At 39.2% G+C, this 19,316-nt stretch overlaps 2 protein-coding genes across 5 annotated transcripts; both read left to right on the top strand.

Annotated features, from left to right (window-relative positions):
- Window positions 1-1,032: 1,032 nt before the first annotated feature.
- LOC306909802 (P2Y purinoceptor 1-like) lies at window positions 1,033-2,638 on the top strand. Its single transcript, XM_079483844.1, has one exon. The coding sequence runs from the start codon at window positions 1,104-1,106 to the stop codon at window positions 2,127-2,129; it is 1,026 nt and encodes a 341-aa protein (XP_079339970.1). The 5' UTR covers window positions 1,033-1,103; the 3' UTR covers window positions 2,130-2,638.
- Window positions 2,639-5,532: 2,894 nt separating this feature from the next.
- On the top strand, window positions 5,533-19,034 carry nabp2 (nucleic acid binding protein 2). 4 transcript variants are annotated; one of them, XM_079482697.1, is made up of 8 exons: window positions 5,731-5,810; window positions 6,525-6,637; window positions 6,788-6,890; window positions 16,395-16,533; window positions 17,743-17,814; window positions 17,921-17,996; window positions 18,067-18,115; window positions 18,256-19,034. In XM_079482697.1, the coding sequence occupies exons 3-8, from the start codon at window positions 6,812-6,814 to the stop codon at window positions 18,420-18,422; spliced, it is 582 nt and encodes a 193-aa protein (XP_079338823.1). In that variant the 5' UTR covers window positions 5,731-5,810; window positions 6,525-6,637; window positions 6,788-6,811; the 3' UTR covers window positions 18,423-19,034. The 4 variants fall into 4 exon arrangements, with proteins under 4 accessions (XP_079338822.1, XP_079338823.1, XP_079338820.1 ...); XM_079482694.1 differs by having other exon boundaries at window positions 6,525-6,666; XM_079482696.1 differs by lacking the exon at window positions 6,525-6,637 and having other exon boundaries at window positions 5,533-5,810.
- Window positions 19,035-19,316: the final 282 nt, after the last annotated feature.

The following is a 19,316-nucleotide window of genomic DNA, read 5'->3' as shown; positions in this document are numbered from 1 at the left end:
GGCGGGACCTTGCAGCGAACACTGCTGCCTTCTGGGTTCTTCTTGGTCGGTTCATTCTGTCACGGTGTACGGACAGAACCCAAGCGCAGGCAGACGTTGTTTTCCCCCCTGTAAAGCTGCTCTGGAACAATGCAAATTGTGAAAAGCGCTGTATAAATAAAATTGATAAAATAAATAAAATTTAAAAGACACTCGAATCAACTTACTGAGATCTGCTCCTGGCCTTTGCCAAGTTGTTACCATATCAACAACTTGTCCTGATTCTCCTGTGTTTTCACAAAAAAGTGTGGACACAGCCCATACACCAGCAGAGGGAGCTGTATCACAAGAGACCTAAAACATTCCTAAGATGCAGAACCTTGAGGAACAACCCAATCTGGAGCTTAGTTTGTCTTGTGACTTATAGTCAGCTCTATGAATATGGGGTAGTTGATGAATAAATCGTGACAAACAAATTGTTAATATTTAAAAACACTCTGTTTTTGGGGGAGAAGTGTCATACATTTATAATATTCTGGGGTTTTTCAGTTTTTTTCAACTGCTAACAAGCATTGTTCAATACGGAAGCATTTTAAAAACTCACATTTCACTGAGGTGAAAGGTTTATCATCACCAGCATTCACATCACCAGATGACTTACTGGAGGCAATTAATATGGAGTGTGGAGACACTGTTGGATTACTCTAGATACTTTCCAAGATGCATAAGATGTGATGTTGATGAGAACTTGTGGCAGTATTTTGAAATCAGTCTTGTTGTGCTTTCAATCAAGAGTCTGTTGTTCATTTTGAGACCTATATGAAGTGTTTTGTTGGTCTGAGGGAGTTTGGGGGTGAGATTAACTATTTTGCCAACATTTAAATTGGTATCACAGACTGAATTAAGAGTTTTAAAATGTGGCTTCAGTGTTGAACAGCAGTTGAAACTGTAATTGTAACTGTAACTGTAAACTGTAAAGTAAGCAAGAGGTGCAGTGAGGGAGTGATTTGCTCTGTGAATGCGAGTGCAATGTGAACACAAGGTTGTGCCGTTCCTGCATGAGGAAGGCGTTGGATTCAGCTGGGAACACGATCTGAGGACGATGAGTTGTTCACTGATTCACTATGGAAAAGGAAAGAAACATTTCCAGCTGCCCTCAGATTGATTTACCCTTCACAAAGGTGTTTTTGCCAGCTGTCTATGTCACAGTTTTTATTGTCGGCGTCTTCGCTAATAGTGTTGGACTTAAGTCGGTCTGTTGCGAGTGGGGAAAACGTGGGAATATAAACATTTTCATTCTCAACCTCGGTGTTGCGGATCTACTTTATGTCTTTACCTTGCCTTTCTTGGTTATGTATTACGCCGGGAACAGCAGGTGGATCTTCGGCCAGACCTTCTGCAAAATCACAAGGTTTTGCTTCAATATGAACCTCTACGGCAGTATAGGATTCCTCACTTGTTTGAGTGTATACAGGTACCTCAGCATTGTTCATCCCATGAGGGTGATGGGGAAAATAAACACTAAGATCTCAGTGACGATCTGTGTCCTGGTCTGGATTCTTGTTTTTATTCAGATCCTGCCGGACATGTTCTTTGAGAAATCCAAGCAAAACTCCACAGACTCATGTTACGATACCACCACGGATCAGTGGATTTCTGACTATCTGTCGTACAGTCTGGGATGGACCGTCACTGGGTTTGTTGTCCCACTTTTTATATTGTTTTGGTGCTACGGTCACATCATCATAGTCCTTGCCACCAAGAACAACATGGACACTTTACTGAAGCAGCGGTGCATCAGACTGATCTGTGTTTTAACGCTTTTGTTCACGATTTGTTTTATCCCCTACCATGTCTTCAGAAATCTGAATTTACTGACGAGAATATTAAAGAAGCAGGGCATTTGTGGTGAAAACTTTGATAATATCTACATTGCGCATCAGGTCAGTAGGGGATTAGCCTGTCTGAACAGCGCCATGAACCCGCTGATTTACGTGATAGGAAACGACGAAGTTTCCATGTGTCTTCACAACTTGTGCAAAAGAGCCAGAAAGAGCTTTACAATGCTTACTTCAACAGTCAGTGACCGCAAACCAAAAGACACTTATTCTGTTGTAAATATTGAGATGCAGTGTCAAAACACAGAATAGCATTCTTTATATAATAAACACTGTAGAGATATCTGCTTTTATATATTTATACAGTTATATATATCAACTGTGTGTACCTTACATATTGATAATAAGTCTTGTTTTAACAAGAACAATTAGTGCATTTTGGCATCATACATCTAGCTGTGGTTAATGTTATCTGCAGAAAGGATCTTACCATTTAATGGCCTTTCACTTGCTTACTGGGGGTTTTATGACATGAATGCATAAATACCATATGTATGAAAAACGCTATCAATAAAAGTGACTGAAACTCAAGATGAAACTAGCACAGCTATGTACCTCTTAAGCCTTTGGAAAATTGTGAGGTATACACCTGAAGCACACAAACGCACATTTGGAGGGTACTAAATGATTCAGTGCACTGAATGTTCATCCAACCACACCCCAAGTTCAAGCACCTGGGAGAGAACTGAAAGATAAGAACAGATTACAACTGAGACTTCAGTTACAAAGTCCAATGCAGAGACTGGGTTTATAGCTAGATCGACAAACAATAAAGACGTATGGGATATCAAAGCATGTTGACGTTCACATTCATTTAGTTAATAAACTGTAAAAAACAACAACGTAAAAAAGTTAAACAGCTGCGTTACATTTCTAAGTTAAATCAGATTAGCTTAACAAGTCAATTAAATAAATTATATTGAACTGACTTAAAATATCTAGTTGCATTTTAATCCATTTTCAGTTCGATCTCAAGTCAGTTCAATGTATTTAAGTTCAATTGACTCATAAAGCTAATTTGATTTAACTTATAAATTGAAGGCAGCTGAAATTGGTTATTTCTTTACAGTGTACATGTCACATCATATTTGAATCTTTCTTTGATCCTTCATTAAAAGATTATTATCTTGTTTTACCCGTATATCATCATGCAGCAGAAACTGTATGTGGAAAAATTCTCATGTCATGATATCATGTCAATGTGTGTGTCTGCACTCTCAATATAAACCTCATACCACCTGATCAGAATGCAGATGGTTTCACATGCCAAAGTGCCTCCATCATTGTTACTTATCCCCAAGTAACAATGCTCTTCTTTGGAACATAGCACACAAACTTGTGAAGGATTGCAGGCATTTTGAATGTGCAGAAGCAGTTTAATTTTTGGATGGATCAGCCTTGGAAAGAAGTCAATGATTTCCTAAACTTAACAGCTTTTGCAGAAAGGGAAAAACTTCTTTAGAAATATGGTTTTAAAATCATTGTTAATGTCAAGTTTTCTTCTTAGAGTTTGAATCTCTTTTGGTCTATAAGAAAGAGTGCACTAATGCAACATCGCCCTCGTAGTCCTGTATATAGTGCTCTTATATCTGCATTGCTGTGATTAAGCCAGAGTCCCATGCCGAGTGCCGGAGACAATCACAGCCGCTTATAAGGGCGCCGAATAGGGTTTAAATCAAACTGCGCTTATGAATACATATATAAAGCGTGCATACACACATATACATGCTCACAAATACATGTTTAGTATTGGATGTTCAATGCATTCATGTACACTTTTTCTGGCATACATATTAACTTGATGCGTGCAAACACACCTATACAACACTCGCACATACATATAAACTCTGCGTACATACACACCTGTTGTGATCAGGGGTGGAAGAACCCAAGTGCAGGCAGCGAGGATGAAGGGGTTAAACAATAGACTTTAATAATAATACAAATCCAAAGGGGTTGGGACAAGGTGGGACAGTCTTAGTCCAGGGTGGCACTTGGGACATCCTGGGGGGAACTGCCGACTGGATAGTCAGCCTGACAATACGGAAGGCCGGCTGGAAGACCGGTTGTGTCACCGGCTGGAAGGCCGGCTGGGCAGGACTGGAAGCCTGCGGCAGGGCAGGACTGGCACCGGCTGCTGCACCCGACTGGACGCTGGACCGGACACTGGACCGGACACCGGCTGCCCCGGACTGGACGTTGACTGCAGCAAGGCCTGGGCTGGATCATGCGCCTTCCTCCGTTGCCTCTTCTTCAGCCAAGCCATACGTCCCGTGGTAAATGTAAATGTCTTTTTAATATTTGACCTGTGTTTCTCTCTTCTTATCTTGGGTGTGTGGTTCTAGGTGATGGGCCCTGTGTGTGTGTGTGTGTGTGTCTGTCTTGTGTGTGCGTTTGTGTGTGTTGGTGCGTGTTGTTTGGAGTGTTCTGTGTGTATGTGTGTTTGAATCTGTGTGTCTGTATTTTCACTTTTTTGTTTTGACTTGTATAACCTTTTATGTTTTGCTTATAGTCAATATGTTTCTTTTACAGCTGCATTGTAACAATGAAAATTGGAAAAAGCGCTATATAAATAAAGTTGACTTGATTTAAGGGCCGTTCATATTGTAACGACAACTATAACATAACTGTTACTATATGTGCGTCCACACCAGCGGACGATAACAATAACGTTAAGTTTATTTTAACCCTGCCCGCTGCAGTGTTCTCAGTCACTAAAATGAATGTAGATGACCTGCTGATGCCTTCGTTTTCATTCCCGAACATCTTTTCTCCAAAATAGGCCATGATAGCGAAGGCTGGATGCTCTCTGTGACGGCTGAAGGTGCGCCCATGTCTAGCACGTAAAGCATATAGTTTGCCAGCTTGCTGACTCATAAGTATAGATTTAATATCCGCTTTCTGACCACTACAGTGAACGATAGTGTTCTCTGTATCTTTATCGTTATAGTTATGGTGTGAACCCTGCTTTTCTCCTGAATTAAGAAAGATTTTTCAAATACTTTTTTATAGTGTTTATAGTTTTATTTAAAGATCACTTCATATAGGAATTTATAGTGTGTCTAATATTTGACCTGTGTTTTGACTTGCATAACCTTTTATGTTTTACTTATAGTCAATGTTTTCTTGACTAATACAGCTGCTTTGTAACAATGACAATTAGAACAGATTAGATCTCATTAGTTTCGGTTCACTACGCAAACAATCTTTGCCTTGGAAAATGATGTGCCTTTATGTTTATTTATTAACTGTAAACATTCATGTGTTAACATAATATTGATTCATGGAAGTTTAACTGTGATCGACAATATGATAATGAAAGAAAGTCCCAATTGCAGATGGCAGTGCACACGTTTATATTGACCTTTATTAATGTGCAGTTTGTATTTTCATATCTTGTTTATTGTCTGTCAGTTTTACAAAAACATTAGAAGTAAACATTCTGGAAAGGATAAACTGCTTTGGTGTGTGTTTGTTTGCTTGTTAGCTAGCTGTCTAGGACACCATGGTCTAGTTTAGTGGCAGAGTGATACAAACAGTCAGTGAAACGGTTCAACAGTCAGTTCCTGTGGTGATCCTGGAGGAATATCACAGCCAATCAGATTTGAGAACCAGAAATAACCGTTGTATAATACTCTATAATGTGTTAGTAAGAAAGTCTTAAGAGTAACCAGGAGCCAGGATCAGTGGGCAGCTTTCTTTAATATGTTCATTTGAGTAGCCTATTAGTATCAAATGAAAAGTTTTTTATTGGGAGAATAGTTGTATTTTTTATGTTTTATTTTATACTGTCCATCTTCCAGTGTTGGGTGTGGCTATAGATACAAGTAGCCTATCAACGCTATTCACTTTTGCTTTTAGACAGTGTAGCTTTACAAGTGGGTCAACTACATTTTTCTGCGTTGTGTGACCAAAAGCTACATTCTGTATTGGGTAAGTGTTGCCAAGTTTGTAGTTTTCCAGCTAGTTTTGAAATGTCAAAGTCCGATTCTCTAACCATTAGGACAGAACTGCACCCACTTTAAATTAATTAAAATTCCCCCAAAACGGGATACCCTTTAGTCGTTGCCATGTGTTACTTTAGCAAATATAATGTTTGAGTTTACATAACCGTTAATAAGTTAACACAATCATCGCATAACGCACAGTCACATTGAGTGTAAACAGATCGGCTTGTGCATGATCGTTGCCAGATCCGTGAAACAAAATCATTCATCGCGAGCCTTTTGATTCTAGTCCAAATAGCAGAACAAAGCATTCATAAATAAAATCGTTTTAAGATTGACCGCTTAAAAATCATTTGACTCTTAAGCTGCGGAAAAAACAACCCCCTGCAGCAGTTACAAAGTAATCCAATACCACGGGAAATTCGCAGACTTGGCAACACAGATCGGCTCGCACCGTTCCAATATGGCGGACGACCTACGTATAGCGGCCCATAGAAACAGATACTAATGCGGCATCTAGTTGTTTATATCTATGCGTATGTCGCGCAGATTGCATACGTGCAGTAGCTAATCAAAAACGTCATGACGCACGTGACGTCACATCATCACGTTTAGCAATTTCATCAACCGCTGTGAGTGCGTGGTGTTTAAGCGTCCACACCGCGTGAGATGATTGACAGCTGTCAGCTTTCATTCACAGCAGCACGAGTGAGCGGAGAGTTCCTCACACAGCTGAGCCGGAGGAGCCTCTCGTGACTCTTGATCCAAGAGGAAAGCACGTGTCAATGCAGCGTCAATGCTCAATGCTAACCGGTAATAGCTGCGCTGTTCTGCTTTTACAGGTTTGCTAGCTGTCAGGTTCGCGCGTGCCGTGCATGTAAACTTGAAGCGTATTACACTAGTGGTGTTAATGAAATGTATGTGCAATGAAACAGGTGTAAGTTACCGACGTGTTGTTTGCAGGATTTGTTGAGAACCGCGCTGATCATGAGCTCGGAGACATACGTGAAGGACATTAAACCCGGACTCAAGAATCTCAATATCAATTTCATCGTGCTGGAAACAGGTAGGCACGACATATTCCCAGACATCCTAACCTGCAAAAAGTCATTTCAGGGCGGTATACCGAAGTAACCCCCCCCCCGCCAATAAAAAGGAGGACAAGGATATGACAATTCAACACAGAACAGCACTTTACTTGAATATAACAACAACGAATGAATAAAATAACTATTTACACACACTGCAAATGTAGTAGGCCTAGGCCTATTTCCTACATTTTACTTTTCTTGCAAGCTTTCATTCTATATGTAGATTAATTTTACTATTTATACTTTTATCCCAAGAGCCATCATAGAACTGAACAATCATACACCCCTCCCACCCAATCAGCACAGTTGCACTTTATAGATAGGGGCTTTTATGCAATGGGACTTCAGAGTAATGTTGGATGCCCTGTTATTGTTTTATATGTTTTATACTTTATTTATTGTGTGAGTGTGTATATGAAAGTGAATATTGTTTTAGAGGATGCACAAGTAAATTTCGTTGTATGGTACTACTGCACAATGACAGATAAATCCCCCCCTCCCTCCCTCCCTCCTTCCGGGATATTTTAACTCATTTGCGGGCATCAGGGAGCCGCTATCAATATGCGGGAGACTCCCGGAACTTCCGGGAGACTTGGGATGTCTGTATTCCATATAACGCGTAGCGTACCCGTTAATAATGTAGGAAATGTTAACGGCTCAAACATTACATTGTAGTAAAATGTATTACAGAATTGGTGGGATCCTTTAAAGCTTCTTCTACTTGAATTGTTGTGTAATCCTTGTTTATTGGGTTTTTACACATTTTTCAGTCATTAATTGCAAACTTAGAAAAAGTTTCACAGAAAAGCATCAGTAAGTCTGTGGTGCAGTGAAGGACAGCTTCAGTTGGGGTGTCACATCACATATAGCGGTGTTATTGATCAACTGGGGGTCGTGTTATCTGGGGGCATGCGCGTGAATGGTGATGATTTCACGGCTGATTCTACGAATATGATTTTCTGGTCAAACACTTAGAGCGTTTAATGTGTGTCTCACTATCTATCAGTGCATGTCGTCGATGGCCTTTCCCGTATATTTGACGCCATTTAAGAAAAATTTAAACGAGTTTCCATGTCTGGCCGGAAACCACGCCCACTTTCGTTGTAACGCAATCAAGTCAAGTCAAGGCAACTTTATTTATATAGCGCTTTTTACAATTTTCATTGTAACAAAGCAGCTGTACAAGAAAACATTGACTATAAGTAAAACATAAAAGGTTATGGAAGTCAAAACACAGGTCAAATATCAGACACACTATAAATTCCTATATGCAGTGTTAATTAAATAAGACTATCAAATTCTAGCAGCCCCCCCCGACCAGGCAAACAGTGCAAACCAGTATGCAAACGGTGGCGAGGAACCCAAAACTCCATTGGAGGAGAAAAAAAACCTCAGAGGGAGACCAGGCCTAACCAGGGGATTCCAGTTCCCCTCTGGCAAAAACTGCAGCCTCTGCACAAGCTCAACAGTGCCCGCACAACAAGGCAAAATAAAAAACAAAGTTAGATTTAAAATTATCATTAATAATCTAATAGCGACTGAAGTTTTGTAGAGTCGCAACGTCCTTTGTCCATCTCTATCATTTACATTTAGTAATTTAACAGATGCTTTTATCCAAAGTCACTTACAAAGAGTTCAGGGAGAAATAAGCGATATGTCATACAAAGAGCAACAGTAAAGTAGGTGCTAATACAACCTATCTATCATCACAGCATTTGTCAGGTCTGGGCATCTGCCCGCTCTAGTAACCTTGGAACAATGAGACAAGACTGGCTGAGAGTAGTGTCCTGTTCTGCACTCTTTGATGCAACAAATGCATCAGTTGTTATTGGAAGTGTCCCTGGTTCCGGTTGATCTAACTAGTGCAGCCTAGATCTTTGAAATATATATATTATGATAGTGTAGTGTATGCAAGATTAAAAAGATGCGTCTTTAGTCTACATTTAAACTGACAGAGTGTGTCCGCCTCCAGGACAGTGCAGGGAAGACTGTTCCAAAGTTTAGGCGCTAGAACACTCTATTGTAGGTGCGTTCAAATTCATTTGACCCTGCAGCTGCCAGAGTTCTAACCAGGTCCAGAAAATACGATCACATAACCCCAATGTTATCAACCCTTCACTGGATACACATTAAGTATCGTATTGACTTTAAAGTTCTTTTAATCACTTATAAAGCCTTAAAGGGTTTCGCCCCTACCTACCTAACAGAGCTTCTATCACACTACAACCCATCATGCTCTCTAAGATCTAAATTTTTCAATTCAATTTTATTTATATAGCGCTTTTCACAATTTGCATTGTTCCAAAGCAGCTTTACAGGGGTAAAAAACGAAAAACACAAAAAAGGTAAAACACAGAACATGAATAGTTTAACTTGTTATAAAAAAGACCTAGTAAATAATATCTAATGTCAGCATCTCCCGGTGGTTTATTTATCATATTTTGCATTAAGTGAATGCTTGGCTGAAAAGATGTGTCTTTAATCTAGATTTAAATTGGGCGAGTGTGTCTGATCCTGGAATAATATCAGGAAGGTTATTCCAGAGTTTAGGTGCTACATATGAGAAAGCTCGACCCCCTTTGGTGGATTTAGTTATTCTAGGTATTATCAAAAGTCCTGCGTTTTGAGATCTTAGAGAGCATGATGGGTTGTAGTGTGATAGAAGCTCTGTTAGGTAGGTAGGGGCGAAACCCTTTAAGGCTTTATAAGTGATTAAAAGAACTTTAAAGTCAATACGATACTTAATGGGTAGCCAGTGAAGGGTTGATAACATTGGGGTTATGTGATGGTATTTTCTGGACCTGGTTAGAACTCTGGCAGCTGCGTTCTGAACTAACTGTAGTTTGTTTATTGATGATGCAGGACAAACACTAAGTAGTGCATTACAGTAGTCAAGTCTTGAGGTCATAAATGCATGAATAAGCTTCTCCGCGTCAGCAACACACAGAATATTTCGTAACTTGGCAACATTTCTTAGGTGGAAAAAGGCTGTTTTTGTGACATTTGAGATGTGATTTCTAAATGACAGGTTGCTGTCTAATATAACGCCTAGATCTTTTACTGTATTTGTTAGAGTAACCATACATCCTTCAACTTGCAGTTTATAATCAGAAATATTTGGTTTGCGTGTCTTTGGTCCGATAAGTAATATTTCTGTTTTATTAGAATTTAAAAGAAGGAAATTACAGGTCATCCAATGTTTTATATCTTCAAGGCACTCTGCCAATTTGGATAGCTGGGAGGAATCATCTGGTCTTGATGAGATATATAGCTGAGTATCATCTGCATAGGAATGGAAGCTAATTCCATGTTTTTTGTGTATAATATTTTTTATTGAGGTTTTCAAACATCAAAAATAAAAATAACAGCCAAAAAGACCCTTCAAAATAAAAAAAATAAAAAATCTGTGCTATGTGTAAAATGAATCAAAAGTACTATAAAAAGGAAGACGTACATAAAGCCAACCACTATTACAGAGTATAATCACAATAATTACAGAAAGTGATTATTACAGATCAGGAAAACAAATAAGTAATTTAATCCTTCTGGTTTGACAAAAAAAGTAAAAACTGTTTCCCACATCTTATCAAATTTTGCAGGATTCCCAGATAAAGAGTATATCCATCTTATCTAGTTATCTAGTATCTAATTATTTCAAGATGTAATGTAGAAGTGAGTCCAGTTAGCCAGTCAGAAAAAAGGGGTCTGGTATTTTTCTTCCACAAAAGCAAGATAACTTTCTTAGCTACAATCACACCATATTGAACGGGTAACCGTACCTTTGGCCTATGAGCCTGCAATGAGTCTGACCAACCAAGAATTGCTATGAATGGGTCAGGAAGTAAAGCACAATTGTAGACTTTGGCAAAAAACTGAAAAAGTTTGATCCAAAAACTCTGAATTTGTGCGCAGAACCAAAAAAGATGCGCCAAGGTACCCTCAGCAGCTTTACACTTATCGCATATAGCAGAGACGGAAGAATAGAATTTACTAAGCTTTGTTTTAGAGTAGTGAAGTCTATGTAATACCTTGTACTGAATAAGTTGGTGTCTAGAATTTTTCGAACAAGAATAAATAGATGAAAGACATCGGTCCCAAACCGTCTCAGAAACCTGAATCCCCAAATCTTCTTCCCAAGCCTTTTTCAAATGAAGAGAAGAAAAGTTTGTATTATCTTTAAACGCATTAACAAAAAGGGATATTATGCCCTTAGCATCAGGAGAGTTAGAAAATAAATCAAATATTTTACATTCTAATGGCAAAATATAAAAGTGTCTAATATTTGTACGAACAAAGTTCCTGACTTGAAGATATCTAAAAAAAGTGAAAAGAGGGAAGGTCAAATCTTTCCCTGAGCTGAGAAAAGGAAGGAAATGCATTATTAATATATAAATCTTTCATAATGAGAATACCTTTACCTTGCCATTCCCTAAAAACATTATCTGAAAGGGAGGGTTTGAACGCATGATTGATAGCAGATAGGAGAAAACAGAGAAGTATTTGGTAGCTTAATTACCTTTCTGATCTGATACCATATTTTGATAGAGTTGTTAAGGATTAAATTTGTTTTAGGGACTTCTTTACTAGACAAAGGTGCCGAAAAAAGCAGAGCAGAAAGAGATGAGTGGATGGCATTTTGTTCTATCGCTAGCCAAGAGAGGGTTTCCACTTAAACAATGTCTGGAAAAGAATCCCGCCAATACATTAATGTTCTGCAGTTCGCGGCCCAGTAATAATGACAAAGTTGGGCAAACCCAAACCCCCCAAGCATTTTGGTTTATACACGTGGCTTTTGGATATACGAGCGACTTTATAGCCCCAGACGAAAGGCATAATTATTGAGTCAAGAGTACTGAAGAAAGATTTGGGTAAAAAAAGGGCAAATTTAGAAAGAGATATAAAAATCTAGGAAGGATCACCATTTTAATTGCATTAATGCGGCCGATCATTGAAATAGGGAGTGATCTCCATCTTTCTATGTCCTTCTTTAGGTTGTCTAATAAAGTAAAAAAATTAAATTGAACTAAATCCTTTGGATTCTTAGGGACCACCACACCGAGATATTTTATCTTGTCTAAAGTGATTTTAAATGGCAGGCTCTTCATAAAAACTGGATCTATATTATCGCTGACGGGCATAAGTTCACTTTTTTTGACAATTAACAGAATAACCAGAGAAGCTACTAAATGAGTTTAATAAATCTAACAGAGGGGGGACAGAGCGCTCAGGGTCTGAAAGGTACAGAAGAACATCATCAGCATAAAGAGAAATGATATGATCAATCTGACCTATATTTAAGGGCGGAATCTGTGGATGAAGTCTAATGGCTATTGCCAAAGGTTCTATGGCAATGGCAAATAACAGGGGTGAAAGTGGACACCCCTGTCGAGTACCCCTATGCAACTCAAATTCCGGTGATCTATCGAGATTAGTTCAAGTCAAGTCAGCTTTATTTATATAGCCTTTTTAAAATTTTCATTGTTACAAAGCAGCTGTACAAGAAAAAATGACTATAAGTAAAACATAAAAGGTTATGGAAAGCTACAGAAAGCTTTTTCTGCATCCAATGCGATAATTGCCAATTTAGAGTGGGAATTTAGCTTAGAATAGATTATATTTAGGAAACGTCTAACATTAAAAAAGGAAAATCCTTTTGGGATAAAGCCAACTTGGTCAGGATGAATAATAGTTGAAATACATTTGTTTAATCTTGTTGCCCAAATTTTTGTGAACACTTTTAAATCCGAATTGAGAAGAGAAATTGGACGAAAAGAAGACACATCAGTCTCATCTTCGCCAATATTTCTTTACTTCTTAAGAAAGGCAGAGTATAGAGAAGAGGGAAATTCCAGTGATTGAACATCCGTAACATAAGGGGTACAATTTTATCTGAATATTTCTTATAAAATTCGAAACTGAAGCCATCAAGGCCAGGAGCCTTCCCATTAGGAAAGGCATTAATTGAGTCTATTAACTCTTGGATTGTAATATCAGCATTCAAGATTTCCTGGTCTGCTTCACTTAATTTTGGGAGGGAAAGTGAACGAAGAAAGTCAGAAATAACCTCAGATGATACTGACGTCTTAGATTCGTACACGTCTGCAAAAAAGTCCATAAAGCGTTTATTGATATCCTTTGGATTAGTCAATATTTTACCATCCTTGTCAGCTATACTATGAATTGATCTACTGGTATAAAAACCCCTCAGCTGACGAGCTAATAATTTATCTGGTTTATATCCCCAATCTCAAAATGTTTTTGCTTAATTTTTAATAACATCTTATTCACCTGGTCTGACATGATCTTATTATATTCATATTTAAGTGACCTAATGCCATTTATAACACAAGAGTCAGTGGTATCCCTATATAATTTTTCCAACTGGGCAAGACGAGCATCTATCTCTACCAAGCGTTTCTGTCTGTGTTTCTTTACTGCTGACTCATAAGAAATAATGTGTCCCCTCATCACGACTTTAAAAGTTTCCCATAACACCGAATCAGAAACATCTCCTTTATCGTTGATCTCTATAAACTCTGTCAAAGAATCCAAAATATGCTGACTACATTTTTCATTAGCAAGGAGGCAAGTATTAAATCTCCAATTATAACTTGGCTTTGCCCAGCCGAAATCTAAAGATACCGTAACAGCGGAATGATCAGAGATCAGTATATTATGGTACTTGGATGAAGAGACGTTCGATAATAATTTAGAGTCTATTAAAAAAAATCTATTCTTGAATACGACTTGTGAACATGGGAAAAGGATGAGTTCTCCTTATCGGCCGGATGTTGAAGCCTCCAGATATCAACAATATCCAGTGAGTCGGAAAGATGTTTAATAACTGAGGTAGAATTGAGAGAAGGATCTGAACGGACAGGAAATTTGTCCAGAACAGGGTCCAATATACAGTTAAAATCGCCACCAACTATAAAGTGAGTATCAGTTTGAGAAGGTAGAAGATTAAATACTTTACGAAAGAAAGCCGGATCGTCATAATTAAGGGCATAGAGATTTAAAAAAAGTAAAATGTTGAGAAGCAATTATGCCAGTGACAAGAACATAGCGGCCGTTAGGGTCTGTTAACGTAGATATATATTTAAACGAAACTGAGTTACCCCTCTGGCTCTGCACGAAAAAGTGGATTGAAATACCTGGGAAATCCAGTTACACTTCAAGCGATTCTGTTCACCGTGTTTAATGTGCGTCTCTTGTAAAAAAATGATGTCAGCCGAAATGGAACGTAAATATGAAAACACTTTAGCTCGCTTCACCTGACTGTTCAAGCCGCGCACATTCCAGCTGGCTAAAGTAATGACACTTCCCTTCCCCTGATGAAATCATACTAGATACCATTTTACAGCAAACAATATTAATTCAACTGAAAAAATTGAATAGCACAGGTAAAATGAAGGGTGAACATAGACAAACAACCGTAAACAAAGAGTACAACCCCCCACCCCGTCCCAGCTGCTTCCCCAAACCAAGCAGTTTAACAAACCCATATTTACTGTAGAGCCGAAAGGCAACACAAAGAGTAGCACTGTTGCAAAAAAGAAAACGAGAAAGAGTGGCTAGTAACTGAGGTTAAACTACACCTCAAATCCCATTAAGCATTGCCAGTCTACTGACTAGTTATACAACATGGTTATGAAGACTGCACCGCCCTGACCTCACCAGTGATAGAGTCAGCAAAGGCTTGAGCCTTTTCTGCAGAGTCAAACACATGTTTGGATGAGTTGTGAGTCACGATAAGTCGGGCAGGGAATAGCAACCCATGTCGAACATTCGCCTCCTTGAGATTTTTCTTCACGGCATTGAAAGCCTGACGCTGCTTCAGAACCTCGGAGGTGAAGTCCGGGAAGATGAGTATGCGCACTCCGTTGTACATCAGAGGCCTTGCAAGACGCAGAATCTTCTCCTTATCCGGACAGTGATGCAATCTGGCCACCATGGTCCGAGGACGGGAATGTGCATTTTCAATCTTCAGAGATTTTGGAAAATTACTGGCGCCAAAGATTTTCACAAGAAAGTCGGCTACGAACTGAGTTGGGCGGCCCTCCTCAACCTTTTTCGGGTAGACCAATGATCTTAATATTTTGCCGCAGCGAACGCCCTTCAAGGTCATCTAATTTGGATGACAGAGATTTACATGTTTCAAACCAGTCGCGGCAGTGAGCCTCTAGTTCAGAGATTCGGCCTAGCCTATTCGAGATCCGTTACTCGAGAAGTAACTTCTGATAGCGAGACCAGCGTCTGAGACAGCGTAGATTCCAGAGAATCGAATTTTTCATTCATGGAGCCGTTCATCGATTTGATAGCCTCCATAATGTCAGCGAGATTGACCGGATCCGTGGAGTTAGCAACGGCCTGGGCATCGTCTGACTGACAGGCACCTTGTTCACCTGCATCCTCCACTAATTTGTCTCCTTTTTTGGATTTTGACCTGGTCATGTTGTCTGCGGATGTAAGTGAAGGTAATGAGCAGATTTCAACAGAATTAGTTTTTTGGTGAAATTAAAGAATAATAAGGGATTTGAAGCGTGCAAAAATAACACGACTACTCCATGTGGTGCTCGCTAGAGCCCCCCAATTCCATGTTTTTTAATAATGTTTGTGGAAAATCATATTTGTCGAATCTGCCGCCATCTACTTTGTAATTGGGCAAAATCATCACCATGAACGCGCATGCCCCCAGATTACACAATCCCCATTTGATCCCTAACACCGGTACCGGCAATAACCGTGATATTAAAGCCACGATAATTGATAATGTGTTCATTTTACACATATAATAATATCATAAATAATTCAGCAACTTTTGCTTTACAAGCTTAAATGAACTCTACACCCAAAAAGGAAAATTCTGTCATCATTTATTAATGTTCGAGTTGTTCCAAATGTGTATAAATGTGTTTGTTCTGATGAACACACAGAAAGATATTTGGAAGAATGCTTATACCAGTCAGATCTCAACACCCGTTGACTCCCATAGAAGGAAAAAATGATAGTTTAAAGCACCCCAGAACTTCAACATGTCCTCTTTTGTGTTCAACAGAAGAAGAAAAAATAAAGTATTTTTTCCGACTATGGGAGTCAATGGGTGTTGAGATCTGTCTGGTTATAAACATTCTTCCAAACATCTCTCTCCACGTTCATCAGAACAAACACATTTATACACATTTGGAAGAACTCGAACATTAATAAATGATGACAGAATTTTCCTTTTTGGGTGAAGTATCTTTTAAATCTGTACAAACTCTCTCTCTGTCTCAATAAAACACTCATATTTTGACTGCAACTCATCTGCCGAAAATATATATTTTTAAGATGAATATACTGTTCATTCATTTGTTCAAATTCTATAGATATCAATAATATTATTACCGTGAACTATTCTGGCCACGATAACCGTATTTTGAAAATATGATATTGAGACAGCCCTAGTTTAAATGTTGTCTTCTATATTTTTAATTAAGGTCGAGTGACAAAGACCAAAGACGGTCATGAAGTGCGCACATGCAAAGTGGCTGACAAGACGGGCAGCATCAGTATATCAGTTTGGGATGAGGTCGGAGGACTTATTCAAGCTGGTGACATCATCAGACTTACCAAAGGGTGAGAGACACACTGAAAGGTTATTCTCTCAGATTATATTGACATTGTATTGTGTTGATACAGGTTTGTAACAACTGGACGGTGTGCAAACAATGACAAAATTGATGTATTTGAAGATGTGTGTTAACCCTACAACCAAATGAAGATTTGATGAGTTTTGATGACGTCCCGAATCTGAACTCATTCAGGAGAGCGCTAGAGCGGCTGTAGCATTGGTATTGACAAGTCAAACAATAATTAAAACCAGGCCGTATAGACTTTACAATCATACTATTTTAACATGATGGACAGCTGCTGTGCCAGGATGCCGGAACAGACGGGGAAAGCAAAGACTCCTTCCTATCGCTCCTTCTCTGTCTTCATGCTGCACAATCCTAAACTAGACACACGAGAGCAGCGCTTGCCTAGTCCAGCTGTGCATTCGCAGTGGGCTCCTGACACAACCCCACCATTGTGCCTGATCACCACCCATGGTTTCAACGGAAGGTCATTTAGTTTTTTGGGAATGTTTAACCTGCAAGATCAGTGATATAGCTATGCTGGCTAAGCAACCTACAAACAAGGACAACTAGGGTCGATTCCGTTAGCTAACAAGACAGTTGACGATAAAGCTTGTCAATTTTCAACACTCCAGGCTTTTAAAGAGTCTCCGGAGTAGGACGATCCTGCAGGTCAGGAAATGTATCCGTTTCTTTATTTATGCGTGTTAAAAGCATCCTGGGGCATTATAGGGATCTGTTATGTTTAATCTATTAGGTTTAGCTGTGCACAGGTTTATGTCTTTTGAATTAAAGCGCTCCGTGAACTCTGTTGCCTTGAAACTCAGGCTGGCGCCATTCCTTTCATATTCGCTCCCGGCTGTCACTGCCTGCCAAGATGGCGGTGTAAACACAATAGGTCACGTGACTGCCGAAGGTCTATTTCCTGACTTCTGGCGTCCAAATCATAGACTCTGAAAAAGATGGACGCCGCTTCTTTCCATTGTTTGGAGCCTGGGCCTGCCCAGAAGGAATCATCGATGGAGTCAGCTGTCTCCCTGTTGGACATTGTTTAGCTGCACCTGATGTGCTAAACCGATCCAAGCTTGACTGACGTGACCTGCCAGGACTGACACCTTACTTGATTCAGTTTAAAATAATCAATCCACACTGAGAATGAGATACAACGCTACAGCTTTTCATGTTGAAATGTTTTTTTTTTGTTGTTAAGTTACGCATCAGTTTTTAAAGGCTGTTTGACACTGTACACTGGAAGGGGAGGTGAGCTGCAGAAGATTGGAGAGTAAGTTAATGATTTTCTACAATGCTGCTTTAATTTGAAATGATTGTATTGTGTTGTTGCATTGACACGTGAAAATACAACTTTTGTTCTGCATAAAATGTTAAAGGTTCTGCATGGTGTACTCGGAGGTGCCAAACTTTAGTGAACCAAATCCAGAATATTTGACCCAGAAGAATAAAACGGTAAATTTTGTTGTTTATTTTTTGTATTATTTTGGTCATAGGAGTTAATTTTGTCCTTCTTGCACATCAGGGATTGAATGACCAGGGCAACATGAACAGCAGTGTTACTGCTTCTTCAGGTAGAAAACATTTCCCCATTGAAGCACTAGCATTTCATTACAATAATAAGACCAATCTGAGTTCTAACACACATGTACACTGTAGGTTGTCGATTTGATTACTTTTTTTCTAACATGAGCAACATTTTTACATTTTTAAGGAAACGACACTCCAAATGGAAATGGGGTTAATTCTCAAAGCACAAACAAACCACCTGGTGGGCGAGCAAATAGTGGAAATGGAAACAGGTCGACATCCAGTCCTGGTGTGGGAGGAAGTACCATTGTAAGCAATGGGAAGGAGACACGACGTACAGTCAAAAGATGATTCAAATGAATAAGCATAGCAACATTATTTTCTTACGCAGCTGTGTCTATGTGGCTCATGTTAAAGTAAACATACTTTTGGGACTGTTTCCCATACAAGGCTTAAGGCCTCAAGGACTAAATAAATATTGGAGCTGTCTAAACTGAAAACAGCTTGCACATCGAAAAATACATCAGTCCCATTGCTTTGTCTCAACATGCACACAGGCAATGGTTTTTGTAAGGCATGTTGGTCACAGTAGGATTTGGAAGTCGTTTTTTCAAAGTACTTGTCCTGGTTTAATCGAACCCCTGTCCGGGAAACCGCCCCACGCATATCGTTTGTATTACTCTGTACAGTCCTGTCCATAAAGTTTACCCATCAACATACCTGTTCTAACATTTTTTGTATTGTAATGTTCATTTCATTTGTCAGCTAACAATAGACTAAATAAATCGGAGTAGGTTGACAAAAAAACGGACTTGAGCAGTAATCTGTGGGGTACAAACAGATAAGATAGTAAGTGCTGTTTGTATACATACTTGCACTATTTGTACGCAGCCCAGCTGCAAATGCTTTGGCAATACGAATGTACATTTTTTTCATGCCAATAAAGAAACCTTAAATTGATGCACGGATGGGCTATTATTTCATCCGCAACTGCATCACAAAACTCATCATCCGTCCGCCATCCATCCGCACCAACGTTTTTGACCCAATTTTCAAAACCGCACCCGCCCACCATCCGCCGATTGGGCGATGACAACCGCAAGACTAGAAAGCTCTTACCTCAGAATATCAGCAGTGAACTCCGATCGGCGCACAGGGACAAAAATAAATAGATTAAATTAAACGCACTTCGGCAAACCTGACCTTATCTGATAATGATATTTTCATTATAGCCTAATAGAAAAC

The sequence above is a fragment of the Barbatula barbatula genome (genome assembly GCF_947034865.1).
Source record: "Barbatula barbatula genome assembly, chromosome: 20".
Taxonomy (NCBI): domain Eukaryota; kingdom Metazoa; phylum Chordata; class Actinopteri; order Cypriniformes; family Nemacheilidae; genus Barbatula; species Barbatula barbatula.
This window is presented reverse-complemented; position numbering and strand designations above follow the sequence as displayed.

Excerpts from the sequence above, each read along its gene's own strand:
- nabp2 (XM_079482694.1), top strand. The coding sequence starts at position 6,610 with ATGCAGCGTCAATGCTCAATGCTAACCGGTAATAGCTGCGCTGTTCTG. Across the intron at positions 6,891-16,394 it reads TTTCATCGTGCTGGAAACAG|GTCGAGTGACAAAGACCAAA; the intron begins GTAGGCACGACA and ends TTTTTAATTAAG. Across the intron at positions 18,116-18,255 it reads CAGTGTTACTGCTTCTTCAG|GAAACGACACTCCAAATGGA; the intron begins GTAGAAAACATT and ends TACATTTTTAAG.
- LOC306909802 (XM_079483844.1), top strand. The coding sequence starts at position 1,104 with ATGGAAAAGGAAAGAAACATTTCCAGCTGCCCTCAGATTGATTTACCC.